Below are 22761 nucleotides of genomic sequence, written 5' to 3'. Positions count from 1 at the left end.
AGTGTCAGTAGTGTCACAGTCCAGCTGAGGATAAAATGATATAAAAATTTCATTTTAAGCTGCTTAATAAAGGTAAGTGAACCAGATTTGCGTCAGATCCCATAATGGGGATTTTACACTGACAGAAGCAAACCTCCTACCAAGACTGCGAAAGATGATTGATTTTAATTTAATGTGATAAAGTTTGTGTTTACAAGTGATGAAAGGTCCAGGCCATGTCAGGTTTCACGTCAGTGTGTAATGGTAGTCATCAACTGTGTTTTAAATGGCATGTCTGAGGAAACAAACTCCAGGAATGCTAAAAATTGCTAAATGCACCACATGGGGAAAAGTGGCCAAGGATCTCTCTGTGACTGATGAATCAGGATAGTGGTATGGTGATGTTATATGACTTGCAGGGTAACTCGCAGATGTTCTGAGAGCCCTCTTGACTTGACCTCTGACAATCAACTTAATCCTGTGTCTTACCCTACCATATGCAGAGGTGTTTTCGCTTTAGGTCAGTCAAAAATATTTGGCAATTATCATTGAAGCTTGAGTTCAATGGTTGGGCCTGCATGGCTCAAATGGTAGATTTTGCACACTAAAGAATCAGATTTATGACACGTGCACAGCTTCAAAGAGAGGGCGGCCACTTTGACACCTGCAGACTGGTTGGCCTTGTTGGACAAGGCAAATATCTGTCTGAAGATCTGAGCTGCAGTTAATCTCCCCCATCAGACTCCCATCTGCAGTCCACAGGTGGTGTGTCTGACACAGATAAATACATTAACAGATCACTCAAGTAGAAAGACAGAAACCGTGACTTGTTAGTAGTCGTCTTTTTTCACCAGGCTTATAACAAGTTGTCACTGGGTGGACAGACAGTAAATAGGAAAGATTCTTTACTCTAACTTGCAAGAAAGTTAAAGGGATACTTCCGATTCCACCAATTTGCATTTAGCTTTGAATTACTAGAATAGGGGTTGAAGTTTTGAAAAATGTGCTTCCCAACCTCAGTTTCCCCTGAGTTGAGAAATATCTAAATAATTTTTTTTTGTTACGTGCCCACCAGTGACACTTGGTCCTGATAAAGTAACTGTTAGCAAAGATGGCGGACACTGTTTACATTCTGGGAATGAGGTCTTGTCCCCCTACGTGTGGGTCTAAATAGTGCGGAATTAGCGTTGTAGTTTCAAGCCTCGGACCAAGGCCAAAATTCCCCACAAACTCCACTGACCACTACAAGTCATTGAGGAAACGTCTTTGTCAACAGTTTCATCTGTCTCTTACTCTCCTTCTCATCTTCTCCAACATAATCTAAAGCTCTGTCAGACCAATATGCCAGGTCTCTTACTACTCAGCTCTTTAAACTCAAAAACTCATGTTGCTTGAGGAAATCACAGCGACCTGACTAAGCTCATAAAAAAGTCTTGCCTAAACAAGGTGACCGGATCATTGCTTGTTGCTGTTGACATTTGCTGGGCACTGACTGAATTTTCGGGAAGTGATCACACTACAGTGTCACCAGAGTGTAAACAGCCCGAGAGTGGGAAACAGGAGAGAGGAGGGCACATTGTGTTTTTCCTGGATCCCCTGACAGTGATGTCCCACACTTGTACATCGCTCTTTTGTTTTACATTCCACTGTGTGTTTTAACTCATGAATTAACAATCACTTACAACATCAGAATTTCAATTATCCACAAAGACAGACATGCGTGTAGTGTTTTCCTTTTCAGTGAGTTCAGGGAATGTTAAAGGAATATTTTGCTGATTTGCAATAAGCTTTGTATTATCAAGTCGAGAACATGTGTGTAAAATGCTCACTTCTGTCTGGAGGGCCGTACACCAAACTTTGGGCCTGATTTACTAAAGCTTTGCATGTGCAAACTGGATTGCACACTCAAATTTGCATTGATGCTGATCTACAAGGATTGCGTCTCTCAGACGGGCAAAATAGCACTCATAATCCATTTAGCGTTCTTGCCTTAATGCTATTATGCAATGTGGGGCGTTAGGAGGAGAAAATGTAAATATGTAATATTACTACGGGCAAAGTGATTTATGAAACCTGAAACTGATTGCGGTGCTTATTTTTGCGTCTATAATTAGCACGTTTGAAAGACAGGTCTTGTGGCCGTACACACAAATGGCTGTGGTTACGCACATACTTCTGCACCCCTGCTGAAGCATAATCCTCTGAGAAATCCATAAACAAATATCCTCAGGATAATCAGGAAATTACGCTTTTCCAGAGCATGTTCAACTGTGCACATTCATTTCTTATTTGGTATATCTGAATAAATTAAATATAGATATCCATAGGAGAAATGCGTGTTTATACTGGTATGGGCTTACCTTGGTCTGCAGTTTGTGGTTCAAGGATGTCATATCCCTTTATCCCAGTTATCCGCTCATCGCAGAACATCAGCTGTACTTGCTGTTCAGTGGCTTCAAATTTAATTTTGCGCTTCCATTGAGTCTGCTCTTTCTCTTTCTACATGTTGCCAACCCTTGACTAGCACAAAATCCACCTGTAGTCAATTGCGGCGGCAATCTAAGTAGGTGACCCGCAAAACGCAAACCAGCAGCAGGCGCAATCTTTAAGCTTGTGCACGCAATGTAGCGCTCTCAATTTGTGATCTTAGTAAATCAGGCCCTTTGTCTTCCTCTGATGACGCAAATCATGTAATTTTGCATCATTGGAGGATTTTTTGGCCCAAGGCTGGAAATCTATAGTTCTGCACCTCACTCTGAGAATGTAAACATTGTGTCTGCCATCTTACTTTGAAGCTCTGCTGACAGGCTCTTGCCCTGTAGAGAAAGCTGGAGAAGTAACAAAGAAGACAGCTTTCAAACTGATAATGATAATTGCAGAAAGGGAATTTGAAGATCTGGTCATGGAATCTAATGGCTACCTGTATGAGCTGCAATACAGCAAGAAACAGTTAAGGTGGATGGAGGAACAGGAGGTGTCGGCTATTGTAGCCGTGCACAAATGAAGCGGAGCCTGGGCTGATTCGAGCTGGGGTGGACTGGTTGTGTCAGAGTCCTTGTGCTGCTGTGAATTTCAGCAATGTCAGTTTCTTCTTGAAGAAATTGCGAAATTGCCTGAGGAAACAGCTGTATGTGTAACAGAGCAACCCAGCTTTGTGCCACATATGGATAGATGGATCCTAGGGACATATTTCAGGATGGATTGGAAATGGCAGCCAAAGCCCGCAGGAAGTATTTGTTTTACTAACAAAACAAATACTTACTACTCAGAATAGAACACTTCGCATACTTCTGGTTTTCTGGATACTATTGCTCTCTCCTGCACTCTCATGTATTTAAGGGACAAAGCGGAGCTCCGCGTGACAACAATTCCAGGAATGTCTCATTGTGAAGTCACAATGAGTGCGGAAATCAACATTGCATTGCATTGTTTTATCTCCAGAACTTGGACTGAGGTGGACCACAAAAACATGCATCATCTTTTTTCAATAATATGTCCCCTTAAACAATTAACAATACAATTAGTAGTTGAGCAGTAGCGTAACACAATAAGATGTACAGGTAGTCCTTATTCCTCTTTCGCTCTCTCATCCTCTACCTCTTCCACAGGTCTGCTTTACAACCATGCCACCTTGTGGTTTGAAGTAGTAGCATATACATGACAGACCACAACTGTTCTGGGAACCAGAAATTGTTAGCTGAATAATTTTTTTGCTTAGCTTTATGGTTGTATATTGTGCATTACTGTTTTTTGTTTTTTTTTCTATTTTTTAGTTGTGTCTGTTTATAGTAATTTGTAACCTTTTTTAAAATATAATATAATGGCACTTTTGTGAATAATAAAATTACAAATTTCACCTTCCATCAGTACTAGTGGGGCAGATTGCTGAAAAAATATTTCACTTGGTGATACAAGCACCGTATTTGGCACATAAGTGCTTCAGAACCTACTCTCTTAGGAAAGTTATTCCTTGAAAATACAAAATGGCCGCCATTTTTCAAGATTGCCGCCATTCGAAAGGTTTTAAACATTTTGATTGAATAATCCTTTGTTTGATGGTCTATACATCGAAATATATGTTTTTGTGTCTGAGAAATCCAATTATGCATTTAGAAAATCTAAATCACTGAATATTATGATGATTCAATGGGGAATAAATGTTGCCGGTATATAGGGTAATGTTAAGATACAACAAACTTAACATTGATTCTATTTTGCAAACAATGTGAACAAAAATAAACTGATTGACTTGTGTTTTGTTTGAGTCGGGAAACGACTGTTCATGTACAGCTTCAATTGGTTCTTCTTCTAGTCCTTACATTTGCTTGCACACAACTGCGAACTCTTGATTCTGAAGTGATAGGATTTGCATCGTCCTCTGCATTCAGTCTTGCAGCTGCATTTTGTGAACTGCTCACAAGTCTGACCAATTGGTGGAAGGGGTTGTCCAGAGAACTTGCCAGACCTCACCATCTTTTTTGCCAGCCTCAGTTGGCCTAACCTAACCTTGGCCAAACCTTAGCTGAAATTTTATGTCTGCTCCATGCTCAATCATACATACAAACTGAATCAAAGCTGGAGGCAAGGAATCAAACACTGAACTCTCTTTCAGTCAGTTCACGTCAGGTCGGTCTGTCCCAAACTGCTCCAGTGTCTCCCTGTAAAGATTAACCAATTCAGCAAGTCGTAACACAGTGGGCTCATTACTGTTGTTTTTTGTCTCAATGACATAGATCCAGGGCTGCCAACTTTTGAGAAAACCTTGCAGTGAGACATCGTGGCATGCGGGGCTAATGTATGGCTGGTTAACACAACACATAATATATTTATTTATAGTAATATCTTTATGAATCCCAAGCATAAATAATGCTTTATACAATATGATTTATGGATTATTAATGCTTTATACAATAAAGGGTTAGTATAATAATACGGTAAATAATTTGAGACGGAAGTCAAACAACTTAACCACTAGACTACCACTGTTAACATGCATTTTGTGTCATTACCCCACTACCTGTTCTGCGCATGTGCTTGACTGAATTCCTAGAACCATTGACACTCGGACACCTCTCTTGCCGTTCGTATCGTAACCGAACTATCTAGTTATCGCCGGTGCGAGCGGTTTCAAACCTTTCAGAGGACGGGTGATATTCGCACCATATGCTTATGCTATTCAGAATAGAGCTTAGATCGGGCCCAAAAAATCAAGCCCGACACATTAACTGTAATTATGAGCCCGAGCCCGAGCCCGATTTAAACATGACCTTTTTTTAATACATGAGCCGTAAATGTACATGTACATCCACGTCCTCCCCTCAGTGGGAGCGTGTTGTACCTGCTGCCACAGTCTAATTGACAACAATAACAGAGCCGCTGAGATCCGCTTCAATGAACGCATATGTTGCTAATGACGATACACTTCCTGGTTTTTAAATGATGCGTTCATGTCTGCAGGTTTTTACACCTTCACACAATACGACGTGCTATAACATACCATAACATACCACGCGAACGACAAGGGCCAGAACTGTTTTTAATCATGATGTGTACTTCTGCGCGAGAAATTGGAGGTGTGGCTTGAGAGCGTGAGAAGTCAATCAAATGCGTGAGTCTCACAGATCAGAAGTTCAGAGAACACCAAAGGAAAGGCTTCCTTTTCTTGAGACAAGTTTTTCTTCGTCCTCTGTTGCAATGTGTGCCCTGTCTCAGTTATACAAGGCTGTTAAGCAAGAACAGTGGTATTTAAGTTCCAGGGCCACCACATCACCACCACTCAATAAAGCCAGACGCTTACCATCATTAAGTTTATGAGCACATTCATTGAGCCTCATTGAAAAAGCACATTGACATATGGGATGCAACTAGGTTCAAGCATCTGGTGCCCTACTGTACACCTAGCCTGATCTTTCATTCAGTGCCAGGTAACTGAAGCCCTGTTACCCTTGGCTCAGCTCTCCTGCACTGGCACATCCTGTCAATGCAGGTGTGGCTATCTAACTACAATACTGCAACTAGCCAAACTTCTTGTTGAGATATATACAGGGGCTTATTAGCATTTGGGACACTTAAGTACAGAGGTGGAAAGTAACAAACTACATTTACTCAAGTTACTGTATTTTTTAAGTACAATTTAAAACCCAGGATTTTGTATTTTAGTTGAGTACGTATTGACTCAAGTATTGTACTTAGTTACTTTATAAATCCTATCCTTTACTGAGTAAAAATACAAATTCAGCACAATGAAGACCTACAGGGGAAAAATATACACCAGCACGAGACGAATGATGATGTGATTAGCACCAGCACTGGCGCGTGAACATAGAGTTCGTAATATTTCGTAACGTAATATCCTGTGTCGCGCCGGGCGCATGAGCTCCAAAATAGTTTTGGATTTTTTGTTTTAATTTCTGACCCCTTGTCATATTTCTACTACCCTCACACCCCACGCAAGTAACTAAGTAACTTAGTGCATTTCAAATGAACTACCTTTTACTTCTACTTGAGTACATTTTCAGATGACAACTTTTACTTCTACTTGAGTAATATTTCATCAAAGTATTGGTACTTTTACTTGAGTACAATATTTTTTTACTTTTTCCACCTCTGCTTAAGTATACTACAAACTACAGAGTACACCACGACAACAGTAAACTATAACTACAGCTAGTGCACTACAAGCCGACACTTAACCCCATGCTGAGTCCCACAGCAGTGATGTCACCAGTGTGCCCTGGTTGTGCTTTGACTTCACTCTTATAAAATAATCCAAACCAACAGAGCTTGACCACAGCATTTCAATGAATGATCATGGATGTTGCGCTTCAACTTAATGCAATATCTGTGATCAGACAGCCTCCGAAAAAGCAAATTTTGAGTCATGTAATAGCCGCCATCTTGAAAAGGGATGGCCATATTGGAATTCACAATTTAGTTTTTCCTGTCAGAATACATAAATGTTGATGTTTGGATCATTAACACATTTCTGTGTCTTGGCCGAGCATGCATGCTCTGTTTTGAATACTACATTGTCTACCGACCAGGCTCACAAAACTACACAGCTGACTGCCTGTCCTGCCTGCTCCTGCCTGTACACTCAAGATGTTGAACCTTAGTTGGTGGCACAGATTTCTGACTCTGACTGGAGTGTGTGTGAAAATTTTTTCAGAACACTGACTAACTACTTTGGCTAGCAGAGACCGCTGAAAGGAATATTTGTACTAAGGATCTTTGGAATTATTTAGGAAAAAAAAAGAACTTTCTCCTCCTAGTTGGTAGGGTGTTGCCCAAATCGTCCCTATACACCGTCCGCCCCTGGTTGTGAATTACTTGTGTGATCATATGTCTACTTTCTGCCTATTCATCTCAAGTGACAACTTACCTAAAATCCAACATTTAGCAGTGGTTCCAGAAGGCTAAAGTTTGATGTGTGTCAGTCTAAGCACAGTGAGAGCAGTCTTCCCCCTAACATTGAACTGAGCAACTGAGTGGATTGTGAAGGACAGTGACTATAACTGAATAAATAATCTCATTTCACCAACCCAAAAATACAAATAGAGAAAGTGAGGTATAAATATATCCCTCTGTGGTTCATATGTACAATTGTCTGAAACAAACACAATTTGCCTCAAAAAGCTTTACAGTCTGTCAGGCAAGTGACACCCTCTGTCCTTAGACCCTCACATCACGTTCTGCCCCCCACCATTGGAATGCACTTCCACAAGACATAACACATTTCCACACCATAACATCCTTGTCCACATTCAAACCATGTCTCAAACGTCACCTGTTCATAATAGCCTACCCCACACTACATCACCCATTTATATTTCTGTATTTATTTCTATATCCTATATGTTTTATCTGATCTTGTCTGCTATATCTTAGCTTAGCTATGTTTAATTTGACTGTAATTTGACTATTACTATATATTACTCGGGGGAGGGAGAGAAAGCTAATTTTTGAGTGCTGAGAAGAGGAGGGAGAAAGAGACAGGCAGATAAACAGAGAGGGGGTGAGAGAGAGCGAGAGAGAGTGGTAGCTGCATAACATGCATGGTGTTATCTACCATAAAGGTGCAGTGGCAGTATTTTGCACCCTCTGAGTTTCCAGGTTTTTAATTTCGTGTCCTCTCCAAACTTTGGGCAGTTGAGAGGCCATAGCCACTGTTTGCACTGCTCTGAATCTCCAAACTTACTGCTTGTCCTATTCCTTTTTATAACTGTAAATTCCAACACAAAAAAGCTATTTAGCATTATTTTGAGAGAAAAAAATTATGTGGGTAATTCACAAGTCTGTAACTCATCACAGGAATTACACAACCAGTGCTTTGACTACTTTCGGTAAGCACTGGGTGTAGACTATGGCTGTATTAGTGGTGGCCTTTCATCCACATGTGCCAAAAATTGATTTTCTGCCTATTCTCTGTAAAGAAAGTATAATAATAATAAATAATTTCACATTTCTACTATCTACTATCTAAATATACTCTTTTAAGCAGAAATATTGACTATATTTTCTATCTCCCCAGCCTGTGACTGTCACCCTGTGGGCGCAGCTGGCAAGACATGCAATCAGACCACAGGCCAGTGCCCCTGCAAGGACGGTGTCACTGGCATCACCTGCAACCGCTGTGCCAAGGGCTACCAGCAGAGTCGATCACCTGTGGCCCCCTGCATCAGTGAGTGATTAACGTGAACCTGCAGTTGCAAACACCAGTGCATATCACATGAATAACTTACACTCTAAAGAACAATATTTAATGTAATAAGAACCACTGTGCATTTCGTGGGTTGGCATAGACACTGTGAAAGATAATGTCACTGAGAACACTTTAAAATGCAAGCACAAATGGTCCCTGTTGTAAATTCATGTTAAAATGAACGGTGTTTTTTTGTTACAGGGAAAGAGAAAACTTAAAGATTAGATAGTTCCATTTTTTTTCAAGTGGGATTTTAAGATTTACTGACACATAGTCAGTGTTGTCTCTTCTGCTGTGGAGCTTTAACAAAGACTGACCTTATGAACTCTGTCAGCTTAGATCTTTGGTATCGTAGGAATATGTTGCCTGTTTTGCCTACCCAAAGTCATCTTCTGCCTTGTTAGGTAAGTTTGTGTTACTAAGGTAAATCTGAATCTCATTTCAAATGCTGAAATAACCAGCTAACATATTAAACATACTAATGGACATTGGTGGAAGTAACAACTTACATCTACTCAACTTACTGTAATTAAGTACAGTTTTGGGGTAGTCTACTATTACCTGGCATCACAAAGCAATGACATAACGTAACGAGAAATCTTGATGTCATCATCACATGAAAGTGCCCATGGAACCAGCAGACAGAACCAGCGCAGTAGAAAGTTTGGTTTCGGAAACGTGAGGAGTTGTGACAGAAAATCAAGAAAACAACACAACTGGAAATTGTTTATTCATCATGGGAGAAAAGGCATCCAAATGCAGTGTAAAATATGCATACGGAAATATCACCTTATAAAACTTCAGCATCTTATTTGAAAAAACGGTAAGAGAATGGTTGTAGAAAAGGTTCTGAAGAGTTTCCAGAGAGGATACAAGCTGTACAGGGATACAATGAACTCCTGTTGTAGACTGTAGTAGTATGAGTTTGTGGCCATGTGATTGTTGTTGAGGATGTATTAAACGTCACTTTAAAAAGTCACAATTGACTTAAGTTCAGATTTTCAGTACTCTTTCCACCACTGCTAATGGTGGCAATAGTGGGCCAACAAGGTCTTTGAGCTTGGGTGTAAAAAATGCTGATTTGCTCCATGAATTTGCGGCACTAGAAGTTGTACTCGATGGTGGCTGTAACATAATGCCAAATCCTAAAACTGAATCAGTCTCTCAAATTCTTTCAAACACTGACACAAAAGGATCTTCATCGCTGCACAGACCTGTACATTTTGACTGATTTTGATTATCTCATAATAGATATATGGAGCCCTCCCACTTTCACTGGTACACACTGGATTATTACAAAGGTTCTCAACTCCATTCAGGTTGAGGAGTAGAAAATGCCAGTGGAGTATGGGCATGATCATTGTGTGCATTCTTTAGTTTGGACCATGCCTGTATGACTAGCCAGGACCCATCCTCCTGTATGAACTGGTTTATCTAGCCAAAAAGAGTCCACCGTTGCTCGGGTAGGGCAGAAGGAGCTTGATCTGGAACCCTCAGATGAGGGTGGAAAATTAGGAAACTGACATTCTGTGGGTTTGGATGAAGACCTCCCATCTGTTCAGATCTACTCAGCAGAAAAAGTGCATTGAGGAGGAGCCACCGCTTCCCCTCTATCACCAACTCCAGGGTTTCCCCCAGAAAACCTGCTAAGCCCGGTGGTAGGCTTTTGCGTACATGCAAAGTGCTTTTCATCAAGTGCAGGCTCAGCTTTGTCAACTGAAGCTTGTTCTCAATGCTGATAAAACCAAACTCATGGTATTCTCAAATTCCAAAAAGATTGTGTTAAATCAGAATATTTTAACTTCCCAAGGTAATGCAATTGAGGTTGTGTCTGTGTACAAATATTTGGGATTTATGATTGATGACCACATCTCTTTTAAAATTCACATACAAAACCTGGTAAAAAAAAAAAACTAAAACTAAAGTTAGGTTTTTACTTAAGGAACAAATCTTGTTTTTCTCTTGAGGCTAGACGACGACTAGTCGAAGCTAAATTCTTGCCGGTTCTTGATTATGGTGATCTGTTGTACATTACTTAATCAGCTCACTGTCTACATATGTTGGACACTGTAAATCATGGAGCTTTGAGGTTCATTACAAACAGCAGAGCCTTAACTCATCACTGTATACCCTGTACTCAGGAGTAAACTGGCCTTCTCTTTTTATGCGACGACTTAGTCATTTGTATGTTTTTATCTACAAGGCGATTTTAGGTAAACTCCCTTGTTATTTGTCATTGTATATGTCCCGAAAATGCGTCCCCCATGCGTTAAGATCTAACCCTAGATTTCCACTGGAACGGCAGCGGCGCGGTCGCCGTTGCAAATCGCTTCCATTCTAATCAATGAGAGTATTTCCACCAGACGCGATGCGGCGCGTCTCAGCAACGTCCCAGAAAAGACACCGGGCAGAGGACGAAGCAGAACAGCGGTGCTGCCGTTCTGCAGCCGTTCCGCGTCCAGTGGAAATCCAGGGTCAGGATATGGTTCTTATGACTGTTCCTCAAGCTCGTACAGAGATGGGTAAAACAGCTTTTAAGTATTCCATTTTCATGGAATAAGCTGCAGAAGCAGCTCAAGCTTCAGGATATAATAACTCTTAACAAATTTAAGGCTGTTGTCATGAGTTTTAAGTCTGAATACTGAATACTGAACTTGTATTTTGTATTGTGTTTTATGTGTAACTGTGTTCTGGTGCCCATCCTGGCCAGGTCTCTCTTGTAAAAGAGATTTTACACAGTGGAGTACAGTCGAGATGAAGTGCAGGTGATCCGAGTAGATCTGAGTAAAACGTGGTGACAGACTTTGAAGAGCAGAGCGCACATTTCATTGTTTTCACTCTGTGGTCTCAAATCTTTATACAAGACACTTAAGCGCTGTAATTAAGGGAATAACAGATGCATCAGATGAGCTGATCGCTTCAGTTAACTGCTCTAAGTGAGAGAATGTTCTCTAGTGTGACGTGAATGTCGCTGGGAGTTCATAATCTGTGCTGTATGCAGCCAAGTTTCGCTTTTGAGCAAAGAGACTTTCCAGCATTTAATAGGTGCAGCCAAGTTTGTTCCCTGGTTTAGAAAATAACCTGTGGCTAATTTTGATCACATTCAGCGAAGTTTCCGGGGAAAACGGGAGGAAAAAAAGGAAAAAATAGGGTGTCTTTAGGGTGTCCTGCCTTAAAGAAGGGTGTCTTATTTTTAAAAATTATTTTTAGTACTGGGCATCCGGATGCCCTGCTGGTTAAAAGCCTGTCTCTTTCCCTTCTTATCACAGACTGGAGGTCGTGGAGTCACGTGACTACACACAATGTACCCAGCCAAGCGTCTTAAAGGGACATGAACATACCGATAGCTTGCCTAAATACACATACAGCCAAAAGACAAAAACAACTTTTATTTTTTATCTTATTGTATTTTAATTTTTTTAAAACACAGAATATACCTATGAGCAAAATGAGTCAGTCATTGTCGCAAATTTCGGTATCAGTAAATGTTCGGTTTATTGCCCAGGCCCAGGCTAGTGCGAGGGCTCCATCAACAAGGGCAGTTTATTCCTGTCGTTGGGGAGCTTTTCAAACATGGTGCCGCATATGGAATATGTAAGGTGGAGAGATAGTCTCTCCATTCATGTAACCTGGGTTGCAAACATAACCATCTGTTATGGAGAGCAAACTGCTGAAGCATCGTGAAAGAACATTTATTACTGTGTATGCACTTTTTTCATACATGTACACATTTTGATCATTAACAATCAAGGATCCATTTACCCATTGATGACAACTGTATTTGAGTATCACTGCTAATTTCTTAATTGAGTCATTTGCAATTCACAAGGTCCCAAGTTGATTTTTTTTTATTTAATTAAATTCAGTTCATTTAGAGATTTTTCATTTTCCATACCACAGTGCAATGTTACAGTACAGTTGTAGATTATAATTGAGACACTAAACTGTTCAAGTTCAAAATATAAAGTAAGCAGCAGAGGGTGCCGTGAGTGCAGCTTGGCCTGCATCCATGCCCTCTTTCTTGATCAGGAAAAAGACAACATTAATGTTAAACAACATGATAAACGAAACATCATCTTGAGTGGTCTATCAACACCAAACATCTTAAAAGTGGCATATGGAATTCATTCTGGTTGGTTGCTAAATAAATAAAAAAAATGTACAGACTAAGATGTTAGTTTAGCTTCTCACTTCACTGGAGCGAACAGCTCACTAACATGGTCAAGTTCTGCTTGATTTTGATATCATCACAAGATTTGCGCACTGAAAACGGAAAATGCATATATTTAAAGATACATCCACAATCTCTCAAAAGAGCAATCTATATCAGATCTTTCAAATAAAAATCAATATGAATTCATATGATTTAAAAGAATGGAACACTCATGTTGCAACTCTTACCACCTGAGGCTTAAAACTGTAAAATATCTGCCATCCATTTTTACAGTGTTTTAGAGCCACAAAAAAAATGATGTTGCGACCCAGGGCTAAATAATATTCTGGATAGCCAGAAATTGAGACATTTGGAAACAATGGCATAATTACACAGATTCACTATACCTGATTGGTTCTTATCACCCACTACCTGACTATATATGAGGCAAAAATTGTAAAGTTGCGCATGCTAAAATAAACGAAATAAATATATATAAAAAAAAAAATGTCAAAGTTTAATCTGAATAAAAAATCTAAATATTAAATCTAAATGTTAAATCTTAATCTAAATATTAAATCTAAATCTAAATCTAAATGTTAAATCTAAATGCTAAATATAAATGTAAATATAAATGTTAAATCTAAATACTGAATCTAAATTTTAAATCTAAATGTTAAATCTAAATGCTCAATATAAATATAAATATAAATGTTAAATCTAACCCACGTCTGCAGTCGCCGCTTCACTGTATATCTATATGGAGACGCAGTTGCCGCACATACACCACAGGTTTTGTCCCACTCTCGCCTCATCCCGTCTTTCTTGCTCTTCATTTTGATGCTCGTTTTGTGAAACATTGTCAGTGCTGTCCTCCTCCTGTATGTTTCGCTCAGGTTCAAATTGAAAAGGCTGAACAGATGACATGTTTATGCTGAACAGTCACAACAGGGTCCCGAAGCCCCCAGTACAACCTTTATACGTCACTACCCAGAGTGCATTGCGACGTTAACAACAATGGCGACCTACGAGTTAAACTATTTTTACAAATTTAATAAAAACGAAGACATCAAGAAGGTTTTTTATAACAATTTATTATAACTGATACTAACATTTATCTTTTAAGAACTACAAGTCTTATAGCCAGGGTTCCTTTTAATACACAAAACACAGTTTGGATTCTAAATGACTCATTTCTCGAGTCAAATGATTTTAAACCTGCGTTCAGGGACACAGAAAAATATTGATTTATTTGTTTTCTCTGCTGCGGCGTTCCGACAAAATGCATTCTGGGATATATGGCTTTCCCAAGTACGCTCAAGTCACCACACAATGCATACTTGGTAAAACTGGCAGAGCAAAAACACTTCTGAACATGTTTTTTTTTGTTATTTTAGGTAGTTATTATCACAATAGTATGTTCAAGTTTATTTCCCCCGCTAGTGTGGTTTTAAATTGTTATTTGATTGTATAAACACATTTTGGTACATTTTATTTTGATACATCCGGTTACCGGCAGTGTGAATTTGCTAAACATTTAGTTTCAAACGAAACATTTAGATTTAACGTTGATATTTAGATTTAACATTTATATTTATATTTATAGTTAGCATTTATATTTAAATTTATATTTAGCATTTATATTTAACATTTAACATTTAACATTTATATTTAACATTTAGATTTAGATTATTTATTCAGATTAAACATTGAAATTATATTTTCACAAGAGAAGTAAATATCACAACATTCACAAATATTGCTGTGAATCTGGTCAAAACTAACATTAAAAAAATGTACATGTTTTTTTGCTAAATGTTTATTTTAGCATGCGCAACTTTACAATCGGCTATCAGCTGTTAGGTGAAAAGCTCTGTTAACATATTTTCAGTTTTACCACGTTTTAGGTCCCATATCATAATCCTTGCTCTGTTTTTTTTTTCTTTGCCATTGCGTAGTCTTGTTCGTAGTACTAAATAAATATCTGCAGAGGAAATAATCAGCTCCCTGTTCACCTTGGCAAAAAATGCCCAGTACACCTGGGCCATGTGGTACATGTTTTTAGGTGTGTTAGTATGGATGCAGATTACTGCTGACAAGGAGCTAATATTCTCATCTGGATGCAGTAGTAGTAGTAGTGGTGTAGTGAGCGATAGAGAGGTAGAGGCTCACTTTAAATAATCTTATTCCCCATCTGTCAAACTGTTTTACAGAAATCAGAGGCATTTAATTTCTTTGACCATGTCATGTTGGACTTTGAAGATGAATTTACATGTAACCACTGAAATAACTGTGTCTTGTGCATGTTTCAGAAATCCCAGCGGTCAACCCCACACAAGTGGTGAGCAGTACAGAAGAGCCAGCAGGTTAGTGTATGCACTTTCATTTATTTATTTTTTAGATATTAAGTGGTGGTCTGCATGTAATTGAATGGGGGGCCACATGTTAGTTTCTCTCCCCACTCATGTGTGATTTGGAATAGAATTGCATTCTATAATGTAGGGGGAGCAAGTGTAGAGAAGCTAACACTGGATTTATATGGTCTCTCTCTCCAGTTCCTGTCAGCATTTTGAATTAACTGAAGGGTTTTAACAGACTTGTTGAAACATCCTGATAATAAGGAGTTTCAGTAATCTAATCTAGAGCTAACAAAAGCATGGACGAGTGTTTTAGCATCCTTTAAGGACAAATGACATTTCCTAGTCAAAAACCCCACCAAGGTTCCTTACAGAGTAACTGGATATAATTACTTCAGTTTTACAGGTCATCCAGGACTTAATGTCTCTGAGACTGGAGTTGAACAAATATGATCATAACTAAGTTATGTGACATTTTTATTTTTCAGATTGTGAATCCTATTGTAAACCAGTGAAGGGCAACCTAAAGATCAACATGAAGAAATATTGTAAAAAGGATTATGGTAAGAGAGAATTACTTATCTATAATCAACAAATAAACAGCATTCGGAGTGTTGACCTTAGTTTTGCCTTTCTGAATGTCTTCACAGCAGTCCAAGTGAATGTGCTTGACATGGAGACAGTGGGAGACTGGGCCAAATTCTCGGTTAGCGTGGCATCTGTGTACAAGAGTCGTGGCGAGCCTTTGAAACGAGGCGACAACATCCTGTGGGTACACATGAAGGACCTAGCCTGCAAATGTCCCAAGATCCAGATGAGCAAACGATTCTTGGTGATGGGAGGCAGCGACGGTGGAACAGGCAAGGGGGCGGGTCAAGGTGTTGGCCCTGGGAGTGGAACCACCACTCCAGGGACAGAGCATCTGGGCCTGGTGGCTGATAAGAACAGCCTGGTCATCCAATGGAGGGATGTGTGGACGAGACGTCTGAGGAAGTTTCAGCGCAAAGAGAAGAAGGGGAAGTGCAGTAAAGCATGATTGGAAAGCAGCCTCCATCCCTACCTCCCCATCAACCACCTTCATAAACTCTGATCCACTAATCCCACTACCTTCTCGAAATCTGTTCTCCTTCCTGATCAGTGGAACACTGCAAGACTGTTTGTACCCTGTCCTTTTTAAGGACCTTATTTTGTGTATAGTGTATAATTATTTTACTTGTTATTTTTAAAGTTTTGTTTATGCCACTTGTATATGTGTCCATTGGTTTGCCTTAAAAAGGGACCATTAAAAAGGGTATGAAGTGGAGACAAAATCAGATGTCATTCCTCTCTTCAATGACAGAAGCAGTCATGTCCACTCACCTCCTACAATGACTTTCAGCCTAATCCTCCTGTCATGAATGAAGGCCTCCTGGTATTTGTTTCAATAATCATGTGTAAAATTACCACTCCTCTAAGTTCTTATACTTCAGTGAGTATTTTATTCAACATTGTCACATCAGAGACTGGCTAAGCGAAAAACCTCAGCTCAGCTACTGAAACAAACCTGGATAAGTTGACTTGCTGCACCTGACAACTCCTCAACATTTGGTGTCAAAGTTTTAATAACAATGGGCCAGCTTGCTCAAGGTCTCTGCTGTAACCTCGACTGAATCTAACAACAAAAAACTCTTGTCCTATGAGGAACCATGTAGATAAATGTCCCACAGCAAACCTCAGTCTCCACACCACTGCTGCTGCCACTCGATAGCCTGATTGAAAATACTTCTCATACAGGCTGTTATATCAAGTATTTGATGTCATCATACATAATATTTCTTTTCTCACTCTATATATACATTTATACAGTTAGGTACACACGTATTTGAATAAAGACACACATTTTGGCATTTTGCCCTGTACACCACCAAAACAGGGAGATTGTGTGAGCCACATTCCAGGCCTTTAGAACTTTTTGTCTAGTCCTTCTGTGTGCTCTATAAAGTCATGCATAACCATCATGATTCATTGCTTGTCACTTTTTTCTGGAAGAAAGATTAAGTGATGTGGACAAATGGCTGGGATTTCAGAACAATATTTCCAGGGAGACTGTTTGCTTCATGGGAAATGTCTTTGGCTGTACAGTGTCCTTCCAGATGTTGTTATGTGACCACTGTCTTTTCTTTTCTTTTTTTTTTAAATGTCTTGAACAATTTTAACGTGTCTCTTTAATGGCAGACTTTTGTTTGCCAAAATAAGTGATTGAAAAAGATTTACCTTTAATGCAGTAAAATGAAAACAAAGTAACATAAACAACATGGACATGTTTTTAGTATATTTTGACAAAATGAATGAGTCTGGGACATTTTCCGTGTTTACTGATTGTATATTGACAAAAAAGGATCATATTTCATTCCTCATGTGCTTTGCTATGTTTGCGTGTTTGTGGTTTTTGCTGGTCTATCAAAACATTGCAGTTAGTAGAGAAATGACTAAACCCAACATGAGCATGAAAATCCAAAGAAAAGCATCTTTGGTCATCTTCCCCTACTTGCTTACCTGAATTAAATCTCATCACCCTGTACCAAATAAGTATTGTCAATTTTGAAATTCATTTAAGAGCTAATGAAAGGTCAGAGCTATATGGTTGTTTTATCTACCTGTGAAGCACATTGTAATTTATTTAAAAAGAGAACAGGATAAACACACCGTTTTGTGGGGCTCATCAAGCTTGTGCAGCAGTGAGTGTGTCGACTGGCATGTCTTGCTAGCTTGTGGTTATGCTCCTTTGATGCAGTGGTATGTTTGGTTTTTCACTGCTCTGTCCATTCCCAAACTACCCTTAGCACCTAGAACATTTAGCATGTTTTGTCTTCAGTGTCAGATAAGTGACAGAATGAGGCCGCCAAAAATCTCCTTAATGGTGTAATATACAGCACTGCACTGTACATCCCGTTGTCACATCTGATGTGAATGTATGTCAAACTGTGAAGAATACTCTCACACAAGTGTGGAGTCTGATTGTGTTTTATGAAATATCACAAAGCCTCAGAAAGTGAACACCATTACAGATGATGCTATAATACGTAGGACTGCTACTTGTTTAATTATTATGTCTGCTTTAGGAGGACATTTTTAAATGAGTTGTCTCCTCACCCCATCATTTCTGGTGATTGACTTTAATGCATTGGTTCTCAAAGCGCATTTCTGGCGGCCCACAATGAATTACAGTTGATAGTTTTAATCCAGGAGGTACTAAGCTTGTTAAATTTATTGGACATTACTGGATACAGACCAATAAGTGTAAACAAAAATACTGGGTATTTACCTGGTTTCTATATGGTGAATTTTAGTGTATTATTGGGTAATAAGCAGGTAGCTACAGCCCCCAATTACTTGTTATTCACCCAGTAAATATATGGTAACAGAAATGTGTTACTTGGTATTAACCTGTAATTAGAAGGTAAGAACAATGGCCAAAATACTGGGTAATTACCCAGTAAATTATAAAGCGTTATTATATTAACGCTTAAATTACATTATATTAACTCTTATATTACTTAACGCTAAACTGTAGAACTGCAATCTGGTCATTAAAAGGATTACAAATGGGATTTCTTTCTGGGTTTTTTTTCCTTTGGCGGCCCTCAGTCCAATGTTGGGTTCCTAAATTGGCCCTCAGGTATCAAAACTTTGAGAACCCCTGCTTTAATGGATTAACAGACAAAACAAATGTTTGAAGTATTTACAACATTGTGCCCAGGACACTGTTCTCACCAATGGGATTTAACAAAAATGCAGAACCAAACACTGTCACGAGTAGCCTTTCAGACAGATGGTGTCAGTACAAACAGTCTCCCGGCCTAGGTGTGAGTATAGTGTTACATTATATGATTGATCGTCAAATTACATGACCATGTGGCCTCTCTGGCGTTCAACTTTTTTGATGCCCAAAATGGAATTGTCCTTGACTTTTTTTACTTCCTATACACTGTTTGTTTTAAAGTGCACACCATGAATGTTGGAATAAAGATAAGACGTAGGAGAATGCCAGATGTTCGGGGGGATGGTTGCAATGCCTTGTGAAAGCTATTTAGTGAGTCTTGTAGGTACAGCTGTCTTGTTGCTTTACATTAACAAGCTTAGTGTCTTGGTAGTGGACCAAGCTGCACCCCTCCTTTTTAGCAATCATGGCATTAACAGCTGTGTTCTTGAATGTGTCTCTAATTACCTACCCAAGTAAACACATGATATGCACAAGAACCCAATGTATGGAGGGTTAAGAGTGCTGTCCTCTTAAGGCCTGTGTTTTAAGAGGATGGTTTTGTAATAATAAAATACATTTGGATTTCCTGGTTTTGTGTCACATTTACACATTTGCCTTTTTAATAGGTCTTGACATGTTTGTATTGTTGTAAATATGTACTGAACTGCATCTGCCTCTTATGTTGTCTTTTTGTAATGGGTTCTTTGATGGCTCACGTGTATGGATGAACAAACCAGATGATGTGGATATGGATGTAGAAACCAGGAGCACATGCTTCTGTGAGCATCAGATGTGTTTCAGATATTACTGAGAATGTATTCCTGTTGGCTTGATGTTGTTTCCAGACAACAGCTGCCAAAATTGTGATTTTGGAAAAAAAAAAGTGACACGGGCTGATGGGACCCTCTTATTTTCCCATAGAGGTACAACAGGACCTATTAAAACAAACCACCACCTTGTTATATTATTGCCCTTGGACAAAAACTACCTTCATTTTTTTTTTTTTTAAATCACAGTCTTCCTTGTACATGTTATCTGAGGCAACGAACCACTGTTTTCTCAAAGGTAAAAAAAAAATAAATTATAAGTTAATGAGCTATGTGTTGTCTTGGTGATCTGTCTCTTTGTAGAAGTGTTAGCCTGAGCTGCAGCAATGTAGAAACCTCAATGAACAGAGTTCTCACAATTTCTGAAATTAAGCACACAGACACACACACACACACACACACACACACACACACACACACAACAAACACCTGTCACCAAAATAGAAAATATTCAAAGTCACAGCCCACAGAGATTCTCTGACACCCTACCAAACTGTCACAGACCCTTAATCAATTTCAAGCATCCTAGAAATCTGGGGCCATATTTATCAAGCGTCTTAGAATTACTACTAAGAACCCTGCTAAGAGTTGACTTATGAGTCAAAATTTTTTTTGCTGAAAGCTGAACTTAAAAGTTAGTAATCAAGCGTCTTACTCACACTTTCAGCGAAGTGTAGGACTGAATCTTAAGTGTCACTCTCAGAGCTGAATTACGACAGTATGTGGCGTAAACTGAATTTTAGGTGACGTCACTTCCGTGTCCATAGAAATGACCAATCACGGAAGGGAATCCCTTGTCTAAGAATAAAGAAATATCGCCGAGCACCCACGGAGATTGTTGAGCACTCACATGTTCCAGCCAAGCTTGTCATTGATATGTTAATGACCACTACCTATCAACGGGTTGCATTGTGATGTCAGAGAACCTATATGCGGTCCACAATGGGCCAAGGCTGAACCACCCTGCAATACTGAACTGTCACAAGACATTGTCAAGGAATAACAGCCTGGAAATAATCGCAGACCAGTTTATAAGACGCACCACTATAGGAAACACATTACTCACCAATTAAAACTAATGGTGAGTGACAAAACGACAAATTAAATATTTGTTATAGCCTACTGTGGTACTATGTTTTAAAGGATGTGTCGGAATGGTTTTGAATTGCGGATTTGGTCCATGATTTGCGTTTATTTGAGCCTTTTTGCTGTAGTTTTGGTGGTTATAATTATTTATTTCCTTGTGTGTAGTTAGTAACACTTTAGATTTAACCTACATTTGTGTCATTTAAACCAGTTATGATCATTGACAGTATCATTAACATCAGGTTTTGATTAATTAATGAGTGAAGTTGCTGTTGAGTTGGTAGGCTGTTATTACCTTAAACTTTACGGTTACGGTAGCTATGCTGTTCAATCCAGGCTGTGGTGTTGGGTTGTAGATTTTTCTTTTTCCTTTTTTCTTCATCTGAGTCTTTTGCGTTAGGGTTGCATAATTGAGATTAAAATCCTCATATGCATCACCAGTGTGTAGACTCTTTTTGTGAAAGAGATTGTGTCCGTGTGCGTGCGTTCATTGCAGCCGCTGCTGTTAATTGATCTTATGTGTTTTACTATGAGACGAATGTGTGCTTGTCAAAATAGCAACAATCATGCAGGCACGATGATGAGAACCCACCAGCAAAAACATAAATGCCGTTCAATGACCTGCTCGTCATCAAACAAAGCTAGGACATCCTTCTCGCCTCAGTGCGAGAAGGATGTACCAAATAATAATCCCATGCTGGCAACTCCTAACCACTTAAGACACCTCTGGAGGTCTCTTAAATATCTGGGGCCGTATTTATCAAGCGTCTTAGAGTTAGTTTTACACTTAAGTCCTGAGAATTTGTGAAATTTAGTCCTACTCTCAAACTTAAGAATAAAAGCTATTCATCAACTTTCTTAAGTCTAAGAATCACTCCTACTCTCCCAGATATTTAAGAGACCTCCAGAGGTGTCTCAAGTGGTTAGGAGTTGCCAGCAGGGGATGGCACTGAGGTGAGAAGGATGTCCTGGCTTTGAGCAGCTGATCAAACGGCAGGGGCGCCGATTTATGTTTTTGCTGGTGGGTTCTCATCATCGTGCTTGCATGATTGTTGCTATTTTGACACGCGCACATTCGTCTCATAGTAAAACACATTAGATCAATTAACAGCAGCGGCCGCAATGAACACACGCACGTCCTACACTTCGCTGAAAGTGTGAATAAGACGCTTGATAACTAACTTTTAAGTGCAACTTTCAGCGAATAATTTTTTTACTCATAAGTCTACTCTTAGCAGGGTTCTTGGAGCAATTCTAAGACGCTTGATAAATACGGGCCCTGGAAGAGTAGGAGTGTTTCTTAGACTTAAGAAAGTTGATAAATAGCATTTATTCTTAAGTTTGAGAGTAGGACTAAATTTCACAAATTCTCAGGACTTAAAGGTACAATATGTAGTATTTATGGGTTTATATAACCCAAAATCCACTTTTTTATACATATTATGTGCTCCTGCATTGTCTAGTCGCTGAATAATAGTTTTTGTTTCATTTTCGTAGTGTTTCAAAAAGTCATGTTAAATAACATGACCGCGGTTGCATAGCCACTGTTAGCAGCGAGACGCCATGTTTCTACCGGAGCCTGTAAGGACAAACGCGAGAGAACAAAACAAGCGTATCTTTACTTGTAGCGGAAGTCCCGCCTCCTCTCTCTCCGCTTCGTCTGCTACGGCCGCTGTAGCTCGCCCTCTCCCTCGCCTCACGAACCTCATCTGCTGACACGGAGAAAGACGACGAGGACGACATTTGACCGGCTGAGGACACCGTAGCGCTCAGGGAAGGGAGGGGGTGAGCAGAGCAGCAGGTCTTTGTTGTAAATTTCAGCCTCTCCTCTAGATGGCACTATAAACTACTTATTTCCCCTTTAAGTGTAAAATGGCTCTCTAAGACGTTTGATAAATAAGGCCCCTGATCTGAGT

General features: G+C 39.4%; 1 protein-coding gene across 1 annotated transcript in view; it reads left to right on the top strand.

Annotated features, from left to right (window-relative positions):
* The window catches only part of ntn2 (netrin 2), a gene marked incomplete at both ends in the record, with an annotated part of 41307 nt that extends 25081 nt beyond the window's left edge, over positions 1-16226 (top strand). Inside the window, 4 exons of the mRNA XM_083903990.1 lie at positions 8510-8659; positions 15146-15199; positions 15679-15753; positions 15841-16226. Coding sequence (XP_083760116.1) covers positions 8510-8659; positions 15146-15199; positions 15679-15753; positions 15841-16226 — 665 coding nt within the window. The remainder of the gene's footprint in view (positions 1-8509; positions 8660-15145; positions 15200-15678; positions 15754-15840) is intronic.
* Between the last annotated feature and the right edge of the window lie 6535 nt (positions 16227-22761).

This window comes from Microchirus variegatus (genome assembly GCF_963457635.1).
Source record: "Microchirus variegatus genome assembly, chromosome: 17".
Lineage (NCBI taxonomy): Eukaryota > Metazoa > Chordata > Actinopteri > Pleuronectiformes > Soleidae > Microchirus > Microchirus variegatus.
Note: the sequence above shows the minus strand (reverse complement) of the source record. Positions and strands in the feature narration are given on the sequence as shown.